The sequence below is a fragment of the Hyaena hyaena genome, unplaced genomic scaffold, assembly GCF_003009895.1.
Source record: "Hyaena hyaena isolate Hyena2069 unplaced genomic scaffold, ASM300989v1 scaffold_381, whole genome shotgun sequence".
In the NCBI taxonomy this organism is placed as follows: domain Eukaryota; kingdom Metazoa; phylum Chordata; class Mammalia; order Carnivora; family Hyaenidae; genus Hyaena; species Hyaena hyaena.
The window spans coordinates 1,474,690-1,499,210 of record NW_024081012.1 but is presented as its reverse complement, the minus strand read 5'-3'; the positions used below and the strand labels follow the sequence as shown (position 1 = coordinate 1,499,210).

Below are 24,521 nucleotides of genomic sequence, written 5' to 3'. Positions count from 1 at the left end.
CTGATTGGCAGGACAAGTTTGGAAGCAGTCTCTGCATTCAATAATGTGTCAGGCTTGAGATCCTGGAATACTGGGAGAATAAGGACATACTGATACTAGAAAGGAGCTTAGTCATTAATGCTAGTTGACAGGGCAGTGTTTCGTTTTTAAGTATTATAGATGAGTTGTCATTGGAAGGGCCAAGTGAAGACTTGAATATCCACCTGATAATATAAATGGTGAAATCATAATCTACAGTAGATGGGAATAAGAAGATTAGGCTCACAAGAATTGATCTAGACTTAGAGTCAATTCAGGGTAGTAACTTTTTACACCGTGTGCCCAGCCTTGTTCTAGACATGGGGAATATTGGGTAAACAAAGGCATGAGTTCTGCCCTTGTGGAACATGCAATGTAGCAGAAGGCAAAGCAGGTGAAACTTTAAAAGTAGGATAGTTCCAGAAGTACAGTGAACATTGTAGGAAGAGGGGAAAGGGTCTTGGTTAGAGATGTGGGATGGCTGCATTTGTAGGACAAGAGGAAAAACCGGAAAGAGTTAACGATTCTACAAAAGAGAAATTTGAATGTTATAGAATGCACTAGATTTCACTTGTAGTATTAGTTGTAGTATTGTTTCCCAAAAAATGGGAAACGAATGTCCATTAGGAGGAGAATTTACTTAAAATTATGAAATACGAGGTAAACATTTTGAAATGAAATATCTATATGCATTGACAGAGATCCATGTCCATCATGCAGCTAGTGAAAATGGAAAGTGCAGAACGACTGGTATGTTTATAAAATGAGGAAGGTATATGTAAACACACACACACACACAAGTGTTTGTGTTTGCATACGCCTAGAAATAGGTCAGGAACCCTACGCACCAAACACCTGTTAAGCAATGGTCACACCGGAGGAGTAAAATCAGGAAGGGTAAAGAATAGGGGCGTTCACTACAGACGTCATATATTTCTGAATTATTTGTATGTTATTACACTGGGCATGCTTTTTGTTTTAAATTGAAATGGGCGTTAAAATAATTGTAGGTTCACATGCAGCTGTAAGAAATTACTAAGGGTCACCTCCTGGGATGCCGATGCTTCAAATGTTGGCTCTTGTCCACTGGGTCTCTGAGCTTCAGTTCTTTCTTATGTTATTTTAAAACAAATTTTGGTCTATTTTCTCACTAATGCTCACATTAAGTAACTTCGATTTTATCTCAAGATCATGGATTCTATTCCCTGCAATACGTTTTCTACCATTGAGTCCAGCCAGTGAGGCATTGATTTTTCCCCCCTTATTAAGCTTTCAGCACTATTATTTCCATCTCATAGATACTGAAATTCAGCTTAAGTTTTTTTCTATTCATTTTTGGGAAAGAGAGACACTGCGAGCGGGGGAGGGTCAGAGAGTGAGCGAGAGGATCTCGCTGTCAGCACAAAACCCGATGTGGGGCTCGAACCCACAAACCATGAGATTATGACCTGAGCCAAAGTTGGACACTCAACCAACTGAGCTACCCAGGCACCCCTGAGATTGAGCCCTTTAAAATCTGACTGTAAGCTTCCCGACAAGGTGAAATAGGAAACAAGAATAATGTTATCTTCTAATATGAGAGGTAGAAACAGAGTTCTCAGGGATGTCAGAGAGTTTCCTGGACTGAATCCTGGAAGAAGTTTCTAACCATGGGAGGTGAACTGCTGGGGTTGCTCTCAGGATACTAGCAAGCAGTTTTGAATGTGTTCCTACATATGTCTTAGGAATGTTATAATTCAAAAGAAAATATAAATGATGAGTCAGTTTCAAATTACAGCCCCAGTCACCAGGGAAATAGAAAGACTTAGTAATGAACTGGGAAAAGAGTTTAGTTCCATAGAACCTCCCAGGTCTGAGAGGAAGTAATTACATACATAGTAGTGGTTTGAAAGTATGTGACTGAGTCAGTTAAGCATCTGATTCTCGATTCTGGCTCAGGTAATACACTGCGCTAACAGTGCTGAGCCTGCCTGGGATCCCCTCTCTCTCCTTGTCTGTCTGCCTCTCTCCCCTCTCTTAGAATAAATAAATAAACTTAAAAAAAAAAAAAAAAGGTATGCATAATAAGTGGATGCCACTTAACTAACATCCCGGGAATGGGGAAGACCCAATTCATCTTCATTAAGGTTTTTCATGGCCTGCCGGTTCTTTGAGGCCTGGGTATCTGCAGGCTTCATGGCCAAAGTTTCAGAGAAAGAGAGCTTACTGACACGTTAGATAGCTGAGTGAAAGTATTGTATACAGTGTCCAGGAAGAGGGGAAATCACTGTGGAAGAGAAACTATCTAAGGGTTCTAAGCTTTTAGCAATGGGGAGATTTTAAAGGTAATCCTGTCATGGGATCTAATGGGAAAAAATTATTTGTTTTCACTGGATGGCCATCTGGATGGAATGGGTGGGAATACTGAATTGCGGAGAAGGTCACTGGGTTGTAGTCTAAACACACTATTTAGAAAACAAGCAAGTATCATTTCTAAGAAAGAAGAATATGGTCACTGGTGCCAAATGTACGAGCAAAAACATGAGGATCATGAGAATGAATGGGGCCGGGGTGGGACTTGGTATTGTTAAAGAACAATTTCAGCTGAGAGAGTACAGAAAAGGGAGCAAAGTTGTAGGGAAAACACAGGCAGGAGAGAAGACAGACATAGCTCATGTTCTAAGATGAGAAGATCTGTGAAAAGTCACCCAGAAATAGTACATTGTTGGAACTCTTATTGTCACTAACTGTTATCAGGTAAGAGGGGTTGCCTAAAAATGTCAAAGACATAAATGAAGAACTTGTAGAGCAGAGAATAGGACTGCAGGCTTTAGGAAGGAAGTTGGATATAAGAACACAGGTGTCTCAACAAGAAGCAAGGTAGAAGATCTGGAACTCTAACAGACCTTGAATTTTGAAAGGCAGACGTCTCTTCCTCTGCTATTAAAAGGAAAGATGAGAATATGAATGTGCAGATGGCATGAAACCCCGATATGCATAAATTAGAATTTTATTTTTCTATAACTTAATTTCTGTGCAGTGGCCCATTTCAATAGGGTAACAGAAAGCTCAAGTAGTTCAAGATCCTGTCTTCCATTTTCCTGGTCCTCATTCTGCACAGGCCAATGCTGAGGGAGCCCTTGCTTCTGCCTGTCTGCCAGGTGCCCTGTGATTCTTCCATGACATTCATGGGAGCCCTGGTTCCTCCATTCTGCCTACCACGGCTCAGGAATCTCTCCCACACCACCCCATGCTGTGTGCCCAGATACACGCACTCAGACACTAGCTCTCTGCAGCTGTGCTTCCCCGCCACGGTTTTAGCCCAGGAAGTATAGTGCACAGTTTCTGGGACTTTCAAAGTTCTTTCCCCTCAACTCTCTTCCACCAGTCCTTCGTGTTTCTTATCTAGAGGTGAAACGGCGACACAGGGTAGAAGGGTGTTTGCTACACTCATGCAGCATTTTGCGTAAATACCTGTCCCTGTCTGAAGTCCTTACCATTTCTACATGTATTTTTGCTCCTGTAATCAACCAAGAGGATTCCCCCCCGCCTTTTTTGGTGGGGGTTGGAGGCCCCCATGCCCATGCCTGGCCCATGCCTTTCCTGAAGCAATGGACATAAAATATCTTAGCATCTCAAGTGTGCTGGGGAGGAAAGGAGATGGAATTAATTGATTAACATCTCTTAAATGTTAAAATACTACAAATACCAAAGAGAAGAGAATGAGAGTTTATTGTATATCTCCAGGGTGCCAGGCATTTCTTCATTCCTAACAACTATATTTTTTTTTTAATGTGGGTATTATTATTACCCCATTTTAAGGATGCAGAAGCTAATATTGTATGACGTTATGAACATACCTGGTCAGTGGCAGAGCCGCTTTTCTCTGAACTGCACCTTCCACTCTTCCCCTAAAAGTAAAGTTAAAGGACAGAATGCAGTATGAACAATATTCAGAGAGAGTCACAGGGGATGGTCTTGGTCTTGGTCAGCCATAAGTAAATATTGGTGGGGAGGTCTGGTGGAGTTAGACAAAGAGAAGCACTAGTAGCATCTGAGAGAGACAGAGAAGTTGAGAAACCGGCAGCTAAAAGTATTGATTGAATCCTATTTGAAGCAGCGTTGAAGAAGCAGAAACAGCACATGTGGACAGAAACTAGTCAGATTATTGGTATGGCAGGCCTATGGAGGAGAGTAAAAGTTTATGGCCCTAGAAAGGACAGTAGAAAAGTAAATGGTCATATCACGGAATTTGGAAGTAAAGCAGTACTTCATGATGAGGAAGTAAAGGTGGAGGTTAGCAGTGTATCAGAAAGGGAAGGAAGTTTGAGACCATGATGTGAGAGAGATCATAATTTTCTATTACTTCCACATATTCTTACTGCCTTCTTTTATCCAATGGGTTCCCTCCTCGAGTCACAAGAATCCAAGGAATGTCCAGGGCTTAATGGTCTAGAAACAAAACTGTGGACTGAAGGTGCCAACTCTTTTTCTTCTCGTTATATGTAGGAAGAAAGAAATAAAAGAAATGAAGAATCAAAGACTATCTGTATAGAAAGAGAATGACTTTCAGTTGATGAGACATGATTTCAAATGCAGACTCAGTCTCTTCTGTGTGATCTTAAATGGAGGAATAATTCTGTTTGACCACTTGTGGGGAAGCTTAACTAAGATTATGATCAGGTGCCTGGCATGGAAACCTGAACATAACAGGAGCTCTACAAATGTCATTCATTTTTTCCATGTCTTCATTGATTCAACACATATGCTCTGAGCAGCAAATTTTGTGCCACAGATAATGTAGTAGTCAGCATAGGCCGCATGAAGCTGCAGGAAGGAACACCCCTCCCCATCTCACTAAGTTTACTTATCTCACTAACTCAAAGTCTGCTGCATGTTGAGGTGGCTTTGCCTCCACGTGGCAGCCCAGACCGCTTTACTCATTTACCGTAATGATCTTAACACAAGACCTCCCCAGGGATCACTGCACCTGAGAAAGTACTATCCAGGACTTAGATACTGGGTCCAGTATCTTAGTTACTTCCACCGAAAGTGACACAAATCAGTCAGCTCGCAACCCACTGACCAGAACTAGATCTGTGGCCTCCCCTACTGGGAGTGGTTGAATGCAGAGTCTGCTGAGTGCCCAGAGGAGAAAAGAACCGGGTATGGATGAACGTAAGTAAAGTCTACCACTACTTGGCAGGGCACTGGATACTTACGGTGAACAAAACAGACATCATTTATCTTTCCCTCATGAAGCTCTCAGTCCAGAGTGACGTGATGCTGGGAAACAATAGCGTGGGTAAAGAGCCAGTTTTCTGCCCAGGCAATACAAGGAACTAGATCAAAGAGATTGCATTCCATAAGTATAAAGTTATGTGGGAAAATAGGAAAGGGTAACAGTTTAGTGTAAGTGACAAGTATGGAGAACTTAGAAATCCTCAATAAATATTTACTGAACGAATGTTAAATGAGGAATAAGAAGAAATTTAGCTCTACAAAACTAAACGGGAAAGGCAACAGAGAGAGAACAGATATAGGAAGAAAAAACACATGGAAACAGTTTATGCTTTTCAAATGTTCTGAATAATATTTGGGAATAAAAGCTGTTCTTGCTATATCTGCTGCTTCCAGTAAGCCTGAAATATTTCCGTGCTGGTCGCTTCTGCCATAGTTGGGCTGCTGAAGAACTCATTCCCAGCCAGACTGTTTCATTCTTACCTATTCAAGAGTGTGGGGATTGTGGGAAGCTTGGACTTTGACTCATCTTCGAGAATGCTTTGTGCTCAATCAAGTTTGCTCTATGGACAGCTGTCAGATGTAGAGGTGTCACAAGAAATGAGGAATTAAGCTACTATAAATACTGAAAATGGTCCAAAGTTAGGCAAAATTCCTATGAATGCAATTTTATGGCAGAATGTTAGAGGAAGGTAGTTCCTTAAAAGCCTTAAAAATGATTTATATTTGGGGCACCTGGGTGGCTTAGTTGGTTAAGCATCCGACTTTGGCTCAGGTCATGATATCCCCTTTCATGGGTTCAAGCCCTGCGTCGGGCTCTGTGCTGACAGCTCAGAGCCTGGAGCCTGCTTCAGATTCTGTGTCACCCTCTCTCTCTGCTCCTCCCCTGCTCATGTTCTCTCTTGTTCTCGCTCTCAAAAATAAATAAACATTTAAAAAATTTTTAAATGATTTATATTTAAAACTCTGTATTAAACAATAGAAAACATGAAGAAAAAAAAGAAACATTTATAGCACAACCCCTAAGGATAAACCAGGGATGACCCATTGGGTATTTAGAATGTGTTCCTGACTCAACAAAATATATTGGGCCCTGCAATTGATTCGTGCCCTAATGTATGGCTGTGGAAAAGTATCTGTGCACAGCATCTTTTTTTTTTAATGCTTATTTATTTTTGAAAGAGAGACAGTGTGCAAGTGGAGGGACGGGAGACAGAGAGAGAGTGAGGCACAGAATCCAAAGCAGGCTCCAGACTCTGAGCTGTCAGCACAAAGCCTGGTGTGGGGCTTGACCTCACGAACCATGAGATCATGACCTGAACTGAAGTCGGACGCTTAACCGACTAAGCCACCCAGGTGCCCCTGTGCACGGCATCTTTAATAACCATCTGAATGTTAAGAAATTTCCCATTTTTCTAAGAAGAAAACTGAGAAATTTTTAGCAAAATTGACTATGTAACTTAGAGGGACATAAATGAAATAAATGTAATATTTATAATATGTAATCTATTAATTTAGACATAAATAGTACTTTAAAGCACATACCATGTAAAATAATTTTAGAAGTATTGCTCTTTTCCCACCCTTAAATTTAATGAAACAGTTTTAGCCCAACTCCCCCTCCCGTGCATTCTTGACATCAGTATGGTGGGTGCCATCTTTTCAGGAAGCTGGCATGTCTCCAGCACCTGTCATCTGGAACCCCGTCTAAGCTGCTTGGGGTGCAAGACTTGGGAAACTGTCATCATTGGAAATTTTTTCCTCAGCTACAAAAACCCACTTAGTACTCACGATCTCCAATAACCATTTATTCTATGACTTTTTTTAGTGATCTTTAAAATACTTGTTTTCAGCGACACCTAACACTTTGAACTGTTAGGTCATGCCTCTCAAAATAATTACTAAGTCAGTATTAACATATGCCTTTGCTTCTGTTTTTACCAGCTTCATCAAGTGAATGACTGCTAACACCATCCAAAACTCTCACCAGTAGGCATTGTTTCAGGTTAATGCAACTTCCCTAAACAGCTCATTGTTCAAAATAAAGTAATTGAGAGAGTGCCCAGTATCGTGAGAGACGTTAGGAGGACTTGAGTATAAAATGCCTCTTTTCCTGAGGGATAATTTTGGGGAAGAAAAATCTCACTTTAAAATTCGTCCATATTATAGTTTAAACATGAGAGGGATTCATACAAATCTCTTTTCTGTTCTTATGCAAAGTGACTGTTGAATATGAAAGCTTTTGTCCACCTATAAAAATATCTAAAGAAATGGGTGAGCTGCCTTATTTTTCATTTAAATAAATTGAATAAAAATATTTTTAAAAATCAAAAGGATATAGTAGGATTGCAATGTATTTATCTTGTATAGAAACACTGAAAATATAGGTTCATAAAGACTGCTGCCTTGAAAATATTCATATTGGAATCTTTTAAGAACTGCAACTTCTCCCCAATTAAACTTCCTCCCAACCCCAAACCACATCTATTTAAAGTTTAATACAAAACAAACCAACAAACAAAACAGCAGGAAATATTTAGAATAAGTATTCTCTTAAGGATCTGTAGCACAAATTTTTGAAACTCAAAATGAAAAATTTAGGCAAGAGAGGGGCTGGATTTCCCTACAGTCTTCCTCTCTCTTTAAGATATATTACCTTATATTGTTTCCATTCTTTTCATCTAAGTATTTCCAAGAGAATCAGACTAAAAGAACATATTACAGATTAGGTGGCAGCTTTTTGATTGATATGGTTGAAGACAGCATATGGTGTATTCTTTCCTTTCAAACTGTTTTGAGTCTTTGTTCCTGCCCACAGAATATACAGTATTATATGAGAACTATCCAGGAACTTCCCAGTGGTACATGTATGTACTATGCATCATTTAAAGAAGCGACGAGCATTTTGCCATTGCGTCCTTTATTATTTGAAGTAACTCAAATCAAGAGATACAGAGCTTAAAATAAGCTCTGTATTATTTTAATACAGAACTCAAATTCTTTAAGATCTTATAATTCCATAAAATTGTAAATGCTGTTTTAAAATGTTAATCAGAAAGATGCATTTGTTTTAATTCTTGATACTGAAAATATTGACTGAATTGTGAATTAACACATTTAGGGTTGCAGATGTCATTTTTCATGAGATTTCCTGAATGATGTAATTTTCATATTTCATATAGCAGTTTGATCAATTTACAGATTTATTTTACATAATTAGTTGGTAAATGAGAAATTCAATTGCTGATATATAACTATTTCTCTGCAATATAAAAAAATAAGTTAAAATTCTGAATTATAAATAAAAAAACAAATATTTTGAAGACATCTGGTCCACATCTGTCTGAAATAAGATAATTTAAAACAGTGCAATTAAATGCAAGAAATACCAAAATATTCACACCTTAGAATGTAGAAAATAACTCATTTCATCTTAATGTGATTTCTTGAAATGATTATTTTTTTTTAAATTTTCATGTCCTTTAGCCCCTCACTCTGTCTTTATAGGGAAGACTGACAAGCTAAACAAACAAAAATAACCCTTGTTTTTCAAAGCCTCTACTAAATGAAAGAATTATCTTTATTACTATTCTTTTATGAGTTGACTAACCTCCACTCCTGAGTTAATACTCAGTGGACTTAGACTCAGGCCTACCCCCTTTTGATGTATTTATAATTCTCCATTCAATTATTTAAAATGAGAGATTAGTGAGAGAGTCTGTAATCTCGCTCCCCAAATTGTGCATTCCTTGTGGGCACAAAGGGGCTCAGTAAATGTGAGAGGAAGGTATTCAGACCCATGAAAATGAAAAACATCTTTGGTACATTCTCATGATCAGTGGAGAATCGTCCTTTGAAGACTGGTCTTTTCTTTTGTTAAAAACCCATGTTAAGTGGAAAATTAACCATTTTAGGAGAAAGGAAAATACACTAGACTTTCTATAGTCTAACCAAAAAAATGTGAAAAACAAGATAGATTTTTTTCCTTTCATAAAAGGCTGCAGAGCCTTAAGATTTCAATAGAACTGGGTTTTGATTCATGAGAGAGAAGTTACATTCATGAAATCACTCAATGCCGATGCTACAATTTAAGGTTATAGGGAAAAAAACTCTCTGCTTGGATGTCAGAAGCTCTCTTAACTGGCAATAGATGTGAAAGGAACTGATACTGTGAGAAGTGAAAACATCGTTCCTAACAAACACCCTAAGGTTTGACAAGTTATATTTTGTGTGTTTATTTCCAGGGAGCACGATAAAGATCCGGAGAGTTTTTTTAAGGTATTAATGCATCTTAAGGACTTAGGACTCAATTTCCATGTGTCTGTCCTTGGAGAAACCTTCACAGATGTCCCAGGTATCTCTTCTGAATTTTCTAATGTGCAATGTTATAGATGACATAAGCTCTACAACTTAAGTATTAATTTCCATGTTTCCCTTTGTTAGAATAATCAAGATGAGCACTGTTAACCAAAAGATTATACGATGGCATTAAAGTGTGATTCAATTAAAAAAATACTTAAGTAAGCATTCTTTGATTTAAGTTGAGAACGTGAAGTCATCTCTTTTATCAAATATAGTTTATACAATGTAACTTGATGTAAATAAAATATATTGCTTTAGGCATCTTAACACTTAAGGAAAGCGGGAATTTGTAATTGGATGTACAACCTCTCACCTCTGGGGTCACTGGTTTGAATCCTCCTCACGTTGGTAATGGCCGAAATACATTACCATCTGTTAAGGTGGACTGTGTAAAGCATTTTGGCACCAGGCTTGTAATGTGGAGTAGCCCTCGTCCACTTCATCGTTATCATTGGCCTATGCTTGGTTTATGGAGTTGAGAAAACAAATGAAACTCTGAAGCTGATAGCATCAGGTCTTCTCATCCGTCATGCCACATGGAGCCTTTTCAGAACCATTCCCTACACCCTCATCCTCAGTGGGTATGTGTGGGTCCATAAGACAAGCATTCTGACCTCTTTCATAAGAGCTTAATTGCTCATATTATTTTAATTGAGGAATAATTGACATACGATATTATATTACTTATTGTATTAGTACAATAGTGATTTGACATTTGTATACATGGTGGAAACAGGCACGAATATAAATCTAGTTGGAATCTGTCACCTTCCAAAATTAATGCAATATCATTGACTGTGTTCTCCATATTGTTCATTATATCCCTATGACTTACTTATTTTGTAACTGCAACTTTATACCCCTTAATCTCCTTCATCCATATCGACCCCCAACTCTCCTCCCCTTTGGCAACCGCCAGACTGTTCTCTGTGTCTAGGAAGCTGGGAGAGGTTGTTTTGTTTGTTTTCTTTAGATTACACATATAAGTGAGATCATGCAGCATTTGTCTTTCTCTGTCAGTCTTATTTCACTGAGCATAATACCTTCAAGGCCTACCATGTTGCAGATATCAAGAGCTTATTTTTTATGGCTCAATACTATTCCACTGTGGGGTGTGTGTGTGTGTGTGTGTGTGTACATGTACCAAGTCTTCTTTATCCATTCATCCATCAGTGGACATTTAGGTTATTTCCAGATCTTGGTTATAGTACATACTACCACAATGAACATAGGGACACATACATCTTTTCAAATTAGTATTTTTGTTTTCTTTGGATAAATACCCAGCAGTGGAATTGCTGGATCATGTGGTAGCTCTGTCTTTAATTTTTTGAGGAACCTCCATACTGTTTTCCATAGTGGCAGCACCAACTTACATTCCCACCAATAGTTCATGAGGGCTCTCTTTTCTTCACATCCTTCTCAACATTTGTTATTTCCTGTCTTTCTGATAATAGCAATTCTGATATGTATAAGGACATATCTCATTGTGCTTTTTATTTGCATTACCCTGATGCTTAGTGACGTTGAGCATCTTTTTCATGTGCCTATTAATCATCTGTATGTCTTCTTTGGAAAAATGTCTATTCCAATCTTCTGTCATTTTTTAATCAGATTTTTGGGTTCTTTTTTTTTTTTGTCATTGAGCTGTACGAGTTCTTTATATATTTTTATAATTTTTTTTTTGAGAGAGAGAGAGAGACAGCATGAGCAGGGGAGGGTCAGAGAGAGAGGGAGACACAGAATCTGAAGACAGGCTCCAGGCTCCAAGCTGTCAGCACAGAGCCCAGCACGGGCCTCGAACCCACAAACCGTGAGATCATGACCTGAGCCAAAGCCAGACGCTCAACCGACTGAGACACCCAGGCGCCCCTATATGTTTTAGTATTAATCCCTTATTGGATATATGATTTGCAATTATCTCCTCACATTCATTGGTTGCCATCACATTTTGTTGATGGCTTCCTTAGCTATGCAGAATCTTTTTAGTTTGATGTAGTCCCATTTGTTTATTTTTGCTTTTGTTTCCCTTGCCTCTGGAGTCAGAGCAAAAAAAAAAAAAAAAAAATTACCAAGGCCAACATCAAGGAGCTTACTGCCCATGTTTCCATCTAGGAATTTTATAGCTTCAGATCTTACACTTGAGACTTTAATCCATATTGAGTTACTTAATATTTATGGTGTTATAAGACAGTGCTCCAATTTTATTCTGGACAGGTAGCTGTCCAGTTTCCCAACACCATTTGCTGAAGTGTCTTTTCCTTCCCCAGAATACTCTGTATTCTGTTCTATTGATCTATGTATTTGTTTTAATGATGATACCATATTGTTTTGATTACTATAGCTTTGTAGTGTAGTTTGAAATCAGGGAGCATGAAACCTCCAGCCTTATTCTTCTTTCTCAAGATTTTGCCTATTCATGTTCTTTTGTGGTTTCACACAAATTTTCGAATTATTTGCTCTAATTCTGTGAAAAATGTCATTGGAATTTGATAGGAATTTCATTGAATCTGTGAGTTGCTTTGGGTAATATGGACATTTTAACAATGTTAATTCTTCCAATCCATAGCATAGAATATCTTTCCATTTATTTGTGTCTACTTCAGTTTTTTTCACCAATGTTTTCTAGTTTTCAGTTTATCAGTCTTTTATCTTCTCAGTTAAATTTCCTCCTAGATATTTTATTCTTTTTGACGTGATTATAAATGAAATTGTTTTTCTTGAATTCTATTTTTGATAGTTTGTTATTAGTGTGTAAACATGCAACAGATTTTCATATATCAATTTTGTATCCAGCATCTTCAGTGAATTAATTAGTTCCAACAGTTTTTGGTATTCTCTTTAGGGTTTTCTATATACACTATTCTGTCATTTGCAAATGGGACAGTTTTACTTCTTTCTGTCCGATTTGTATGCCTTTTATTTCTTTTTCTTGCCTAATTTCAGTGGCTAAGACTTCTGGTATTATGTTGAATAAAACTGGCTAGAGAGGGCATCCTTGTCTTGATTCTAATCTGAGAGGAAACGGTTTCTACATATGGGCTTTCACTGTAGAGTATGATGTTAGCTGTGGGTTTGTCATATATAGCTCCTATTTTGTTGAGGTGCATTTCCTTTCTACCCACTTTATTGAGAGTTTTCATGCATGGGTATTGAATTTTGTCAAGTGCTTTTTCTACATTTATCAAGGTGGTCATACGCTTTTTATTTTTCATTTTGTTAACGTGGTGTATTACATTGATTGGTTTGAAGATATTGAACTTTCCTTGCATCTCTGGAATAAATTCTACTTGATCAAATTATAGGATCCTTTTAATGTATTGTTGAATTCGGTTTGCTAGTATTTTGTTGAGAGATTTTACATCTATGTTCATCAGGAATATTGGCCTGTAATGTGTGTGTGTTAGAGAGAGACAGAGACAGAGAGACAGATGTCCTTGTCTGCTTTTGGTATCAGAATAATGCTAATCTCACAAAATGAATTTGGAAGCTTTGGTCTGAAGTGTGGTAGAATAGAACCATAGTATGGAGGATCTTGATAATCAAAGTAGATTAGGTAAAAGTAAGAAATAAGGAACCTAGATCTTGAACAGAAAAGAAATGTGATGAAACTTGTATTTTAGAAAGCTTTATCTTTCAGTGATATGTAGGCAGATTCACAGTAAGACACTACAGTGATAATCCAAATGTAATTCTTGTGGTGGTGGCTGAGAGATTAGTGAGAGGGATGTGTGACAGAGGTATTCTCAAGGAAAACACAGAAATGAATTTAAAAGATGGATAGCTGTAGAAGGAAGGAAGAAAAATTCTGCTCATTTGCAAAGCTGGTGAGTTCAATTTTGTGTGGCAGCATTGAGGTGTTTGTGGATGGACTGAGAAGTGTGGCTGGAAGAAATCCCTAAGCAAAAGGCTTCTCAGCCAGTTTTACTATCTAGTAGTTTTAAGCTAGCACTACAGAAAAGACTGAGGTTTTACTCTTAGGGCCGTGGTCTTGGGATCACAGTCTCCCCCTCCCACACATTCACATTGAGCTGTTTAGAGCAGTATGGAAGGTTGAAAGTGGAGTGGGGAGCGTTAGGGGCCCAAGTACCGAGTGCTCACTAGTTATAGGTCTAACCTTATTACCTAACTTTGGCTTGACTTCAGCATATATTTGCTAAGCACTCAGGAAAGGAATTCCACGGTGAAGAAGATTTGGTCTCTACCTTCAGGGAGCTTTGCCTTGGGTAGACACTTAGGGACACTTAGGGACAACTAACAGGTCCCTAAGAAGCTGTGAAATAATTAGGGAATGCCTGGGAAACCCAGAGGAAGGAGTATCCCATTCCCTATGATATTTCTAGTCTCAACTGAGGCTCCTTTTTGCCTTAGCCTCTAGTCCACTCTATCCTTCCAGACGTGACTCCGCTCTCTTCATGGTCACAGCACTGCACCTTGCTCACAAAAGCAATCCAAGTTGGCGGGTGGATGAACGAGCCTGGTGGCTTTCCAGGTTGTGTTTCTAGAAGGCCACCTTGCCAGTCTTTACTCCAGAGTTCTCCTAACAGGCCATTCTTTGTGTTTTCAGCTGTTCTTAACGTTGTCCTGGTTGAACAAACACTTCTGTAGCACTCACTGTATTCCAGGCATTGTTCTAAGCTATTTACAAATGTTAACTCTAATTTTTCATTGCAGTCTTGTTCAGTATTACTATCTCCACTTTTCTCAGCTTGGGAAACTGAGTCACAGAGAAATTAAGTAAGGTCACATAGCTAGGTAGTACTTTTTACCACTATGCTAATGTTTTATGTGTTCTTGTTTTCCAAATCATTTCTCTAAGTTTAAACGTATTTTTCCGCAGCTTGCCATCTAGCACTTCACAAAAAGGTTACCTAGCAGACATACATTTATTTGCCTCTTATCTCTTCTAGATGCTACATTAGCATATCTAAAACCCATATCGTAAACCAACTTACATACTCTAATGTCAGCCAGAATACTTACTCTGAATGCTGTTAATGTTTGCAAGAAAGTAGTTTTCTTGTCGATAATTTCAATAATAATGATTACTATGCTATTAATTGCTGCAGTTTATTGACAGTTTGCCTCTTACTTAGTCCTTTGCCACATTATATTCTGTAATGTCCATGATAAGCACAATGGAGTAGGTATTATGATCCAACCTGATAGGTAGAGAAACCGATACTCTGAAGGCTTAAGTCATTTTGATTGCACTGCCTGTGAGTTAAACTTTTCTCTTTCACACGTAAGCTTAGATGTATTGGAAAACGAAGAAATGTTTACTATCTGACTGTATGACCGTTCATTACTCTCTTTTTGTGCTTTTTTAATTGAGATATGATTTATATATAACATTTGTATAAGTTTAAGGTGTCCAGCATGTTAATTTGATACATTTATTTGTTATAATATGATTACGACTATAGCTTTAGCTTAATATTCTATCATATCACATAATCATCATTTCCTTTTTGTGGTGAGAATGTTTGAAATCTTCAGTATATATTACAGTATTGTTGACTGTAATCACTATGCTGTGCATTAGATCTCCAGAATTTATTCACTTCTAGTTGCAAGCTTGTACATTAATTACTTTCTATCCAACTTTCTTCTCCTTTCCTCACCACAGACCTCTTAGGGAAATCTAGCACATCTGAGTAATGGCATTAATGCCAATGGGTTTCACTCCCCTTTTCATGAAACAATCTCCATCAACTTTCTTTTGAAAATGTTAAAACTGTAAGAGAGCGACATTGTAGAGTTTCCATACTATTGATTATTTTCAAGTATGTTGATTATTTTCAAATTATATTGTTGTAAAGTTTTATAATCCTTTTCCTGAGAAGTATGATAAAGATTATTAATTCTAGTTTATAGATACATTGTTTATAGCTCTTTTGTGTCATCCTTTCATTTTTTAATTTTTTTTTTTTTAAGAGAGAGATCGTGGAAGAGGGGCAGAGGGAGAAAGAAAATCCCTAACAGGCTCCACATTCAGCACAGAGCCTGACATGGGGCTCGATCCCACAACTCTGAGATCATATCCTGAGCTGAAAGTCGGATGCTCAACCAACTGAGCCACCCAGGTGTCCCAGGTCATCCTTTCACTTTACAAAAGAGTAGAGAAGTCTCACACAGTGATATTCAGGTTCTCAGAGCTGGGCACCATGGGTGAGACAGGCAGGAGATAATGGCAGGGTTAGGAGTAGAACCAGAAGTCAGTCTCCTCATCCCTACATGCTTCTATTTGTTCAGTAAAAATTTTTTTAAATGTCTACTTTGTGCCAAGCACTTTTTTAAATATCTACTTTGTGCGAAGCACTGTGATAGACATTTAGAATAAAGCAGACTTGTTCTGTGATATTTGCAACTTGTAGTCCCATATCCGACCTTTATTCATCACTTACTAGAACATTCCTTACAAACATGAAAACTGTCATTTCTTGAATACTTAGCATGTGCCAGGCACTGGTCTAAGCTCTTTGTGCATTGCCTCACTTACTCCTCACAACAACCCTATGACTTAGGCACTACTGTGATCACCATTTTACTGCTGAGAAAAGTATGGCACAGGGAGGCTAAGTCACTTGCCTGAAATCACCCTCCCATCTGGTGATGAAGCTATAATTCAGACTTTGTCAGTCCATCTCCAATACATTGTAGCCTGCAGAATCATCCTCGTTTTAAAGATACCCCCAAATAATAGTTGGCATATATTTAGTGTTCAATAAATATTATTTGAAAGAATGAAAGAATGAGTTTGGTGTAATAGAATAATACAATTTACATACCATATCAGGCATGTAGAAATCTACACTGAAACTATTTTCAAATACTAGAGAGTTAGTGACTGAAAATAGAGAACGCTAAGACTTAAGGAAGTTCTAAGTGGTTTTATATTTTCTACTTTAATATAGGAGACCTTGATTTAAAATATATCTATTTTTTAATCTTTTTCTCATTTTTCAGCTCTTACATCAGTCAAAATAAGCTGAGTTCTGCTAAACTAATGGACAACCTTAAAATCTCATATTGGCTTAAAACATATGATTTATTTCTTACTCATGCTGTATGTTTATTATAGGTGGTCAGTAGTATTCTATCCATTATGGTCACTCAGGGACCCAACCTCACAGAGTGACCCAAACAATCACCATCTCAAACATTGCCAGTTACCATGCCAGATGGAAGATAAAACTAGGAGATCCTCCCATTAACAATTCAGTGGCCACTGAATGCCTTGGCCAGAACTTTTAGCAAGGCACTGCAAAACTATAGTCAGGTCCAGGAAATACAACCCTGAGTTGAACCCGGAATAGGGGAGAGCAGAAATATTTCGTGAATAACACTGTTCTTTAATATGCATCCGTGGCTCATTAGAAAGAAAACCAAGCCTATCCAAGACATCTGCCTTAATCTGAATGAGTCTATCACCACTGAGTAAAGAACTCTTAACAAATATTAGAGTATTGCCCACAGTCTTCTTGCTAGAAACAACCTAGCTGGTGTCTGAAGACACATCTAGCAACTGTGTACCAGAAGACAGAGCAATATGAAGCCAAATTGGCCTCTGTGGGAATGGAATTAATGTCCAGAGACATTTTAATTGTTACAACTGCTGGGGGTAGGGTGCTACTCACCGCTAATGGGTAGAGGCCAGGATGCTGCTAAATATTCTACAATGCACAGGACAACCCTCTCCCCCCCACCCCCAAGCAAAGGATTATTCAGACTAAAATGTCAGTGATGCCAAGATTGAGAAACCCTGATTTGAAGTCAGAAGATCAGGTTGGGACTGGGTCCTGTAGCTTTCTCAGCCTCAGTTAATCCATCTATACAATACAAAGGAGAAGATGAGAAAGAGAAATACTAACAGTAAAGCCACCTGCCCTATGCACTTCAGTGAGTTATAATGTGGATTTCAGTACAATTAATTTGGGAGAAAGTCCTTTTTAACTACCACGGCGATTTTGTTCTAAGATTCATTGGCTTCCCTTCAGAGTCCGTATATGGAGTGAGTCTTTAATATGGAGTGAGTCTTTAATGCATTTTGGATCCAAAGAAGACATTAATAATGCTGAACCTCAAAAGTTTATTTGTGATGTTATTGGTATTGTTTTTAATTCAGAAAATGGAAAGATCATTCTGCTACATAAAGCATCCATCAGACTCCATATTACAAATGAACCCAAAAACCCAGAAGCTCCTCAATGCAAATATTTCTCTTTTGACCAATTCTCATGACAGGGTCACATTTTTAACCCTTGATGGTTTAAAAATAATGAGCAAACACTTAAGTTATCAAGTCAATGGAATGTGTTTGCATACTTAGTAATTTCCCACAAATGATAATTCTAAACAATTTTTTTCTTTGAAGAACCAAAGCCTTACAACAAGGGCTCTTCTTTCCCTCTAATGTTTCAGCGTTAGGTATTGGGGTACCAGAAAGGTTGCCAGGAAGGTAAAACCGTGAACTACAGTTTGGGCAGACAGAAATCGTCTGGTTCACCTTTGATTTGAGGTTAAGAACAGTGTGTGGAAGGCTTCTGGTTAGCATCTGGCATGACTCTGGTTATTACTGTGCCCTCCTGCTCCTTAGTTCTGGAGCCAAATGGTGGATGATTATATAACTTTTCCCTCCCCTCCCATCTCGCTATTCACTCCCAGCTACGATCTCGTTTTCAGAAAAACAGCTACACTAGGAGGGGAAAATAATAGAAAGTTTCTAGGAATACAAATAGCTTATAACACATGAATGCAAAGGTATAAAATTTGGTGACAAGGGGATTCTAGCAGAAGAAAAGCTTATTAATATATTGATCAAAGTTGAATTATAAGATGATTCCATATGAGATGAAAGAAATGTGTCAGTAAGATTAAATAAACTCATTTTCTCTAAACCATGCCACTCCTCAAACCTTTCCTTCTCCATTTTTTTTTTTTAAATGTTTTTACTACCTACGTATTCCCCTAACGTAGAAATGCTTGCTGAGTCCTATCGTGGTCTAGCACCATACTGTGGACACCTAGAGTAGAAGATGTGGTTCCTGCCCTCTAGAATCTTACTGTCTGTGAAGCGACAACATTTTTATCATTGGTTCATTAAACCATACTCTTGTTTATATTGTAACATACTCAGATACTTTTGAATACATTACTTCATAATCTTTACATCAATATAGTAAACATTCAACCAAGTTTATAGCTGAGAAAAATAATTTATATTGGCCACATTTAAATAGCATGGATCTGGGACACCTGGTTGGCTCCTTTGGTTACATGTCTGACTTTGCTTCAGGTTGTGATCTTGCAGTTCATGGGTTCAAGCCCCACTTGGAGGTTTGTGTTGACAGCTCAGAGCCTGGAGCCCGTTTCAGATTCTGTGTCTCCCTTTCTCTCTGCCCTTCCCCACTCACACACTGTCTCTTTTTCTCTCAAAAATAGATAAACATTAACGGAAAAATTTTAAGTAGCATGGATTTGAGGTAGATTCTTAATGGACAGAGCCACCTTCCCATGTTTGTTATGAATAAGCGTATAGGCACTTTCCTAAGAGTATGATTGGGGAAAACACTTTCCCAAGAATATGATTTAAGACAGAAGTCTGTCTCTCAGTCCTTTGCTGAAGAAAACAAGATATAATGGGACAGTAAGAAAGGTTCTATAAATGTAGACATATGTGCCCCTGACAAGAAAGAATAAATACAATAATAAAAATGACAGTATCTCTTAACATAATTTATGAATTTAACAAAATCCCAATAAAGATTGCAAAATATACTTTCTATATCTTCACAGCATACTTCTAAAATTCATATAAAACAAAGAAATAAATGGGCAGAATATCAGAGAATTCTCTAGCCAAAGAATCATGAAGGAAAACATGTCCTACTCTATTCAGAACGTTTATGGAGTGATAACTTTTAAGAGAGTACTTTGCAAATTCAAAAGCATGAAAGCAGAACAATGGACAAAAATAGAGAATTCAGAGATAAATTCAACTTGTATGTAAACTTAATATCCAACAAACTGAGGATAACAAAAATTAATATTCCAGCTCAAGTATATTTAGAGAAAGCAAGAAATTAAATAAAATAAATAGCTTCAATGCACAAAAAAATTCATGGAAGAAATTAAGTGTAGATTTTAAGTATATATTATAGATGAAGGTTTACAAAAGCATCAACATATTGTAAGCACAGTAACTTACTGAACTCTTACTCTGTGCCAAGTGCAAGGCTAGGGCTTTTATCCTGGTATTTCATTTGATATCACAGCTGTCCTCCCTGTAGCACAATTACTGTCCCCTATGTACGAGCAAAGACACTGAAGCTTAACTTAAATAATGTGCCCAAAGTCACATAGCTAATAAATACTAGAGACGGCGATATCCAAAGAAATAAACACTAAATGAAATTTGGGGGGGAAATCTAATGAAACTAGTAATGAACTAAGTATAAATATAACGAATAGGACAGAGCAGTTGCATGGACCCCAGAATAAAAGTAAAGACATATCCTAATGAAGACGGGCCAGTTTATGGGGAAACATCTGCATGTTTGGTGATGGCAATGTAAGATACTTTTCCTGAGCTATGTAAGTTACTGTAATCTGACAGGGTGATGTATTTCTTTTAATGTTTGTTTGTTTGTTTATTGAGAGAGAGAGAGCAGGTGAGAGGCAGAAAAGTGGGGGTACAGAGGATCCAAAACAGGCTCTGCGCTGACAGCGGAGAGCCTGATGCAGGGCTCAAATTCAAAAGCCGTGAGATCTGAGCTGAAGGCAGACGCTTAACTGACCGAGCCACCCAGCCGCCCCAGACTGGGTGATTTCACATCAGAGAATATATCCGATGGAAATACTGCTTTCCCTTGCTCTCACTTCTGTTGTCTTTCTCCCAGCTGTTGCCCTTAATCTTCCGGCACCTTGAATCCCACAGAGGTTTCAGGTTGATCTCAGTTCTCTGGACATTTTGGTATTCAATTTATGCACCCACTGTTACAAGAGTTCTTTTTAAACCTAAACCATACAAGAAGAGAGTCACAATAATGTAACAGTGAGAGAAATGTGTCTCACAGGTTTTCTACAGAATGAACATGAATTTCCTTTGTAACAAATGAAATCCTTCAAACCCCAACCTCAAACTAATCCCTTATGAATTCTAGCTCTCTTCCCCATGTCTGAAGCATGTCTGTGCATTTACCCATCTTCATGTCTTGTGTTACTTTTTGCTTAAATTCATCGGCCCCTCCCCACATAGTCATATCCATACCCTTTCTTCCCCTGGCACAGCCTCACCTCCATTGCCCTTTCCCCTCCTGTCCTAATTGCCCAGAGCACCCGTATTCATTCCATCTGTTGCAAAGCAGATATCACACTGCACTGGGATCAGTCGTTGCCGTAAGGGGCCATGGTATACCTGACCAAAGACACTTTGTGAATGAAGAGTACAAACTCTGAAATGGGGGCAGCTACCAGAGCGGAAGTCAGCAGTGCTACAAGTTAGAAGGGCAAGGGTAAGCTCCCCTGGTCCAGCTCTCATTTGTACCCACCATAAGGGTGAGTTCCCATTCAGGACTTGAGAAACTCTCTTTTCCTTTCTCAGGAAGGGCTTATTAACTCTGCCACCGCCTGTCCCTCCCAAATGCTCAGGGGACTCACTAGACATAAGTAACTGGTAACAAGTCACTTCGATTCCGTTCCTCTCCTAAACTTGAAGCCTGCTTGAAGTCTATTCCTGCATCCTCCATAAATGCAAAGTTTATCTTTTCTAACCAAAACCAGAAATGCCAGTTTTGCCACTCCCTAGGCAAATTCATTTATTCATCGTACCAGGGGGAAGACCACGAATATAATACATTCTGGAAAACAGCTCCCAAAACATCTCTCATGAAATTGTTCTCAAAAGTTGTAACGATGAAAACACGACTGAAGAAAAATGCTCTTTCATTTTCATAAAGAGGAGAAATGTGTACCTGGGGAAGACTCAAGGACATAGAACAATTAAATAATGAGTGGGAAAAAGTCAAGACATTGATGAACCAATAGGAAATTAGAAACCAACCCTATTTTTTAAAACCTGTACATGTATATATGACAGAAGGTTGATAGATAGGAGGTCTTAGAATGTGGCTTTTGTGCCTTGCTTTGGTATTCTATCTTTTTGAATCCCTGTAGTTATATATGGTCATGATTTGGAGTGTAGTGTGGTCAGAAGTGTATGTGCCCCCAAAAAGGGACTACGGTAAAAGGGCTGCTTATTTTACAAATTCCTGTTTCCTGCAATACCTTATCAGCCCAGGAGTCTCTTGACAGAAAGCAGCAGAATAGGGAATGAATATCGGGATCCAACCTAGTGAGTTTTTCCAGCTATATCTCTCCTTGCCTAAACTGTTCCATTTGTAAAATGGAAACCATTACAGATAAAATGGTACAATGAAATGAATTCTTTTTTTTTTAATAGTTATTTTTGAGAGACAGAGCATGAGCCTGGGAGGGGCAGAGAGAGAGGGAGACACAGAATCCAAAGCAGGCTCCAGGCTCTCAGCTGTCAGCACAGTGCCTGATGCAGGCTCGAACCCACGAACTGTGAGATAGATCATGACGTGAGCTGAAGTCGGATGACGCTCAACTGACTGAGCCACCCAGGCTCCCTTGGAATGAATTCTATCCTAGAATTTAAAAGGCTCAGGGTCTGGTTGCAGCTCTGCCACTGGTCAGCCTTTGTTTACTTTTCCATAAAATCAAGTCATTCAAAATAAGAACTAGAAGAGACCTTGGAGATTTGGGTGTGTCAACTTTTAAAATGGGGTGCATGTCCCTACCCCCAAGGGAATTTCACATAATGACACTTTCTGCAAAAAAATCTCATGTAGTGACACTTCCTTATTGTGAAAACAAGCATAATAATTGTGCTTTTTTAAAACATATTTTATGCCATATCATCTGATACCTATATGCACTCCAATCCCAACCTCCACTCTCAGGTAGTTGGGAACCATTGATCGAGACTGTCACAATTATTCCAGCCACCCTTATGGCTGACTAACAGTTGTGCAATGTTCGATCCTGTAAGCCTTTGCTAACTTAAACTTCCTTGAGTTTTATGCATCTTGCTTTCTCCTTTTCTCCTGCCTTTATCAAATAAAGGACAACCTCATTGGTCTGGATTTCTTAGTATGATTTCAACTACCTTCCTAGCCTTACTTCAATCCTTATACATGAGTGTCCCCTGAAGGTAGCTCACATGTCGCTACCTAAACCCTCTCCCTCCTCTGCCTGTCAAAGCTCAACCCATCTTCCATGATTCATCTCACCCGCCTTCCCTGACCTCCAAAACAGATAGATATGCTACCTTCCATCTTTGAATATCCATGGGATTTTGTTTACACTTAGCTATGTATTTGTCATACTTCAGTAAGTTAGGTGTTTGAGGATGGTGATTGTATCTTATACAGCTTCATGTGACCCAAAGATCCTAATAAAGCAATGTTTGCAAACTTTTGACTGTGATCCACACCAAGATATATATTTATATCATGACCTAATGTACACATGTATGTAGGCTTATTTATAATTGAAACAAAGCTTTCATAACATCACATAATCTTATTGCCTTTGATGATGCATTCTGATATTTTCTTTCTTCTCTGTTCTATTTGTTCCTTTTAATGCTGGTCTAAATTGATTTTCACCCTTAATCCCAATACCATAGTACAGCACATTGCAGACAGTAGGTGTACTGTTGGGTATGTTTCATTCAATTGACTAGCCTTTTGACAAAATTGTTATAGAGATATTACTGATCTGTGAATATATTCAATTAATCCATTTTGATATAGTGTGTTGCTTTAGATGTTAATTTCACAAAAAATCTTTTACATGCTCAAAGTGATGCTGTTTTCTTTTTAATTTTACATGGCAAATCAATCTGAGAAAGAAGTTCATTTTCATACATTTTTATAGTAATAAGATGAAGAAATGCACTTGTACAGTAATTATCGTTCTGAAAGCAAAGCTCCTAAGAGTAATGGATTGGACACATCATGATAGGTGGTGTTTATTGAGTGCCGTGTGTCAGGCATTGTGCTAGGTGCTTTATGTACATTTCCTCTAATCCTGCAACAGCCCTACAGAATAAGAGATCATCTCCACTCTATTAGAATGCCAAATCAAACTGTAGTACTTTACTTTATTCAGTGAAAATTCTTAGCATTAAACTAAAATCATGAGTTCTGATTTGGTTTTAATTCTGAAAAGGTTTTATTTCCCACAAAGTTCCCTGTAATTTAGCAAGTTTTTTTTTTTCACAGTACGTTTTAACTGTGTTCAGCGCTTATGAAAAATGTCAGACTGATGGTGTTGAGAACGAAAGTTGTACCAACTGACGAGTCAGTTTCTTGATGTTCATTTTATGAACTTCATTAATTGAAAAATGTAACAGAAAATAATGTTGGGTTGGTTTTTTTTTTTTAATGCCTTAAAAGGGATATTGATTCTGGAAAAGAAAATATTTTAGTGTCTAGTTAGGTACTAAGGACATAGTTGATGTTCAGTAATTCCTTAACTGACTGGCTAAACTAGTAAAGGGATCATAACAAACACTAAATTTTGCATTTAGATGAGAAAACTATTGTTTTTAATATTTCCTTTAACTTTATTATTCCCAGAGCCTCCTTCCACTGTACAGTTGATAATAAGGCATTGCTTGGAGAGATCTAGTTTAAGAATTGATATATAATGTTATCCTATTGATTATAAAGTGAGTCAGGCTGATGGCGGTGGAAGAGAGGGGAAGGGGGGTGATGGGCATGGAGGAGGCCACTTGTTGGGATGAACACTGGGTGTTATATGTAAACCAACTTGACAATAAACTATTTAAGGAAAAAAAAGAGAAACCATATGACCATATAAAATTTTTT

At 38.1% G+C, this 24,521-nt stretch overlaps 1 protein-coding gene across 7 annotated transcripts in view; it reads left to right on the top strand.

The window, feature by feature from the left end:
• Positions 1–24,521, top strand: part of GTDC1 (glycosyltransferase like domain containing 1) — a 329,154-nt gene that overhangs the window by 257,066 nt on the left and 47,567 nt on the right. For all 7 annotated transcript variants that reach the window (XM_039250740.1, XM_039250743.1, XM_039250744.1 and 4 more), the window contains one exon: positions 9,483–9,592. In XM_039250740.1, the coding sequence (XP_039106671.1) occupies positions 9,483–9,592 (110 nt within the window). The remainder of the gene's footprint in view (positions 1–9,482; positions 9,593–24,521) is intronic.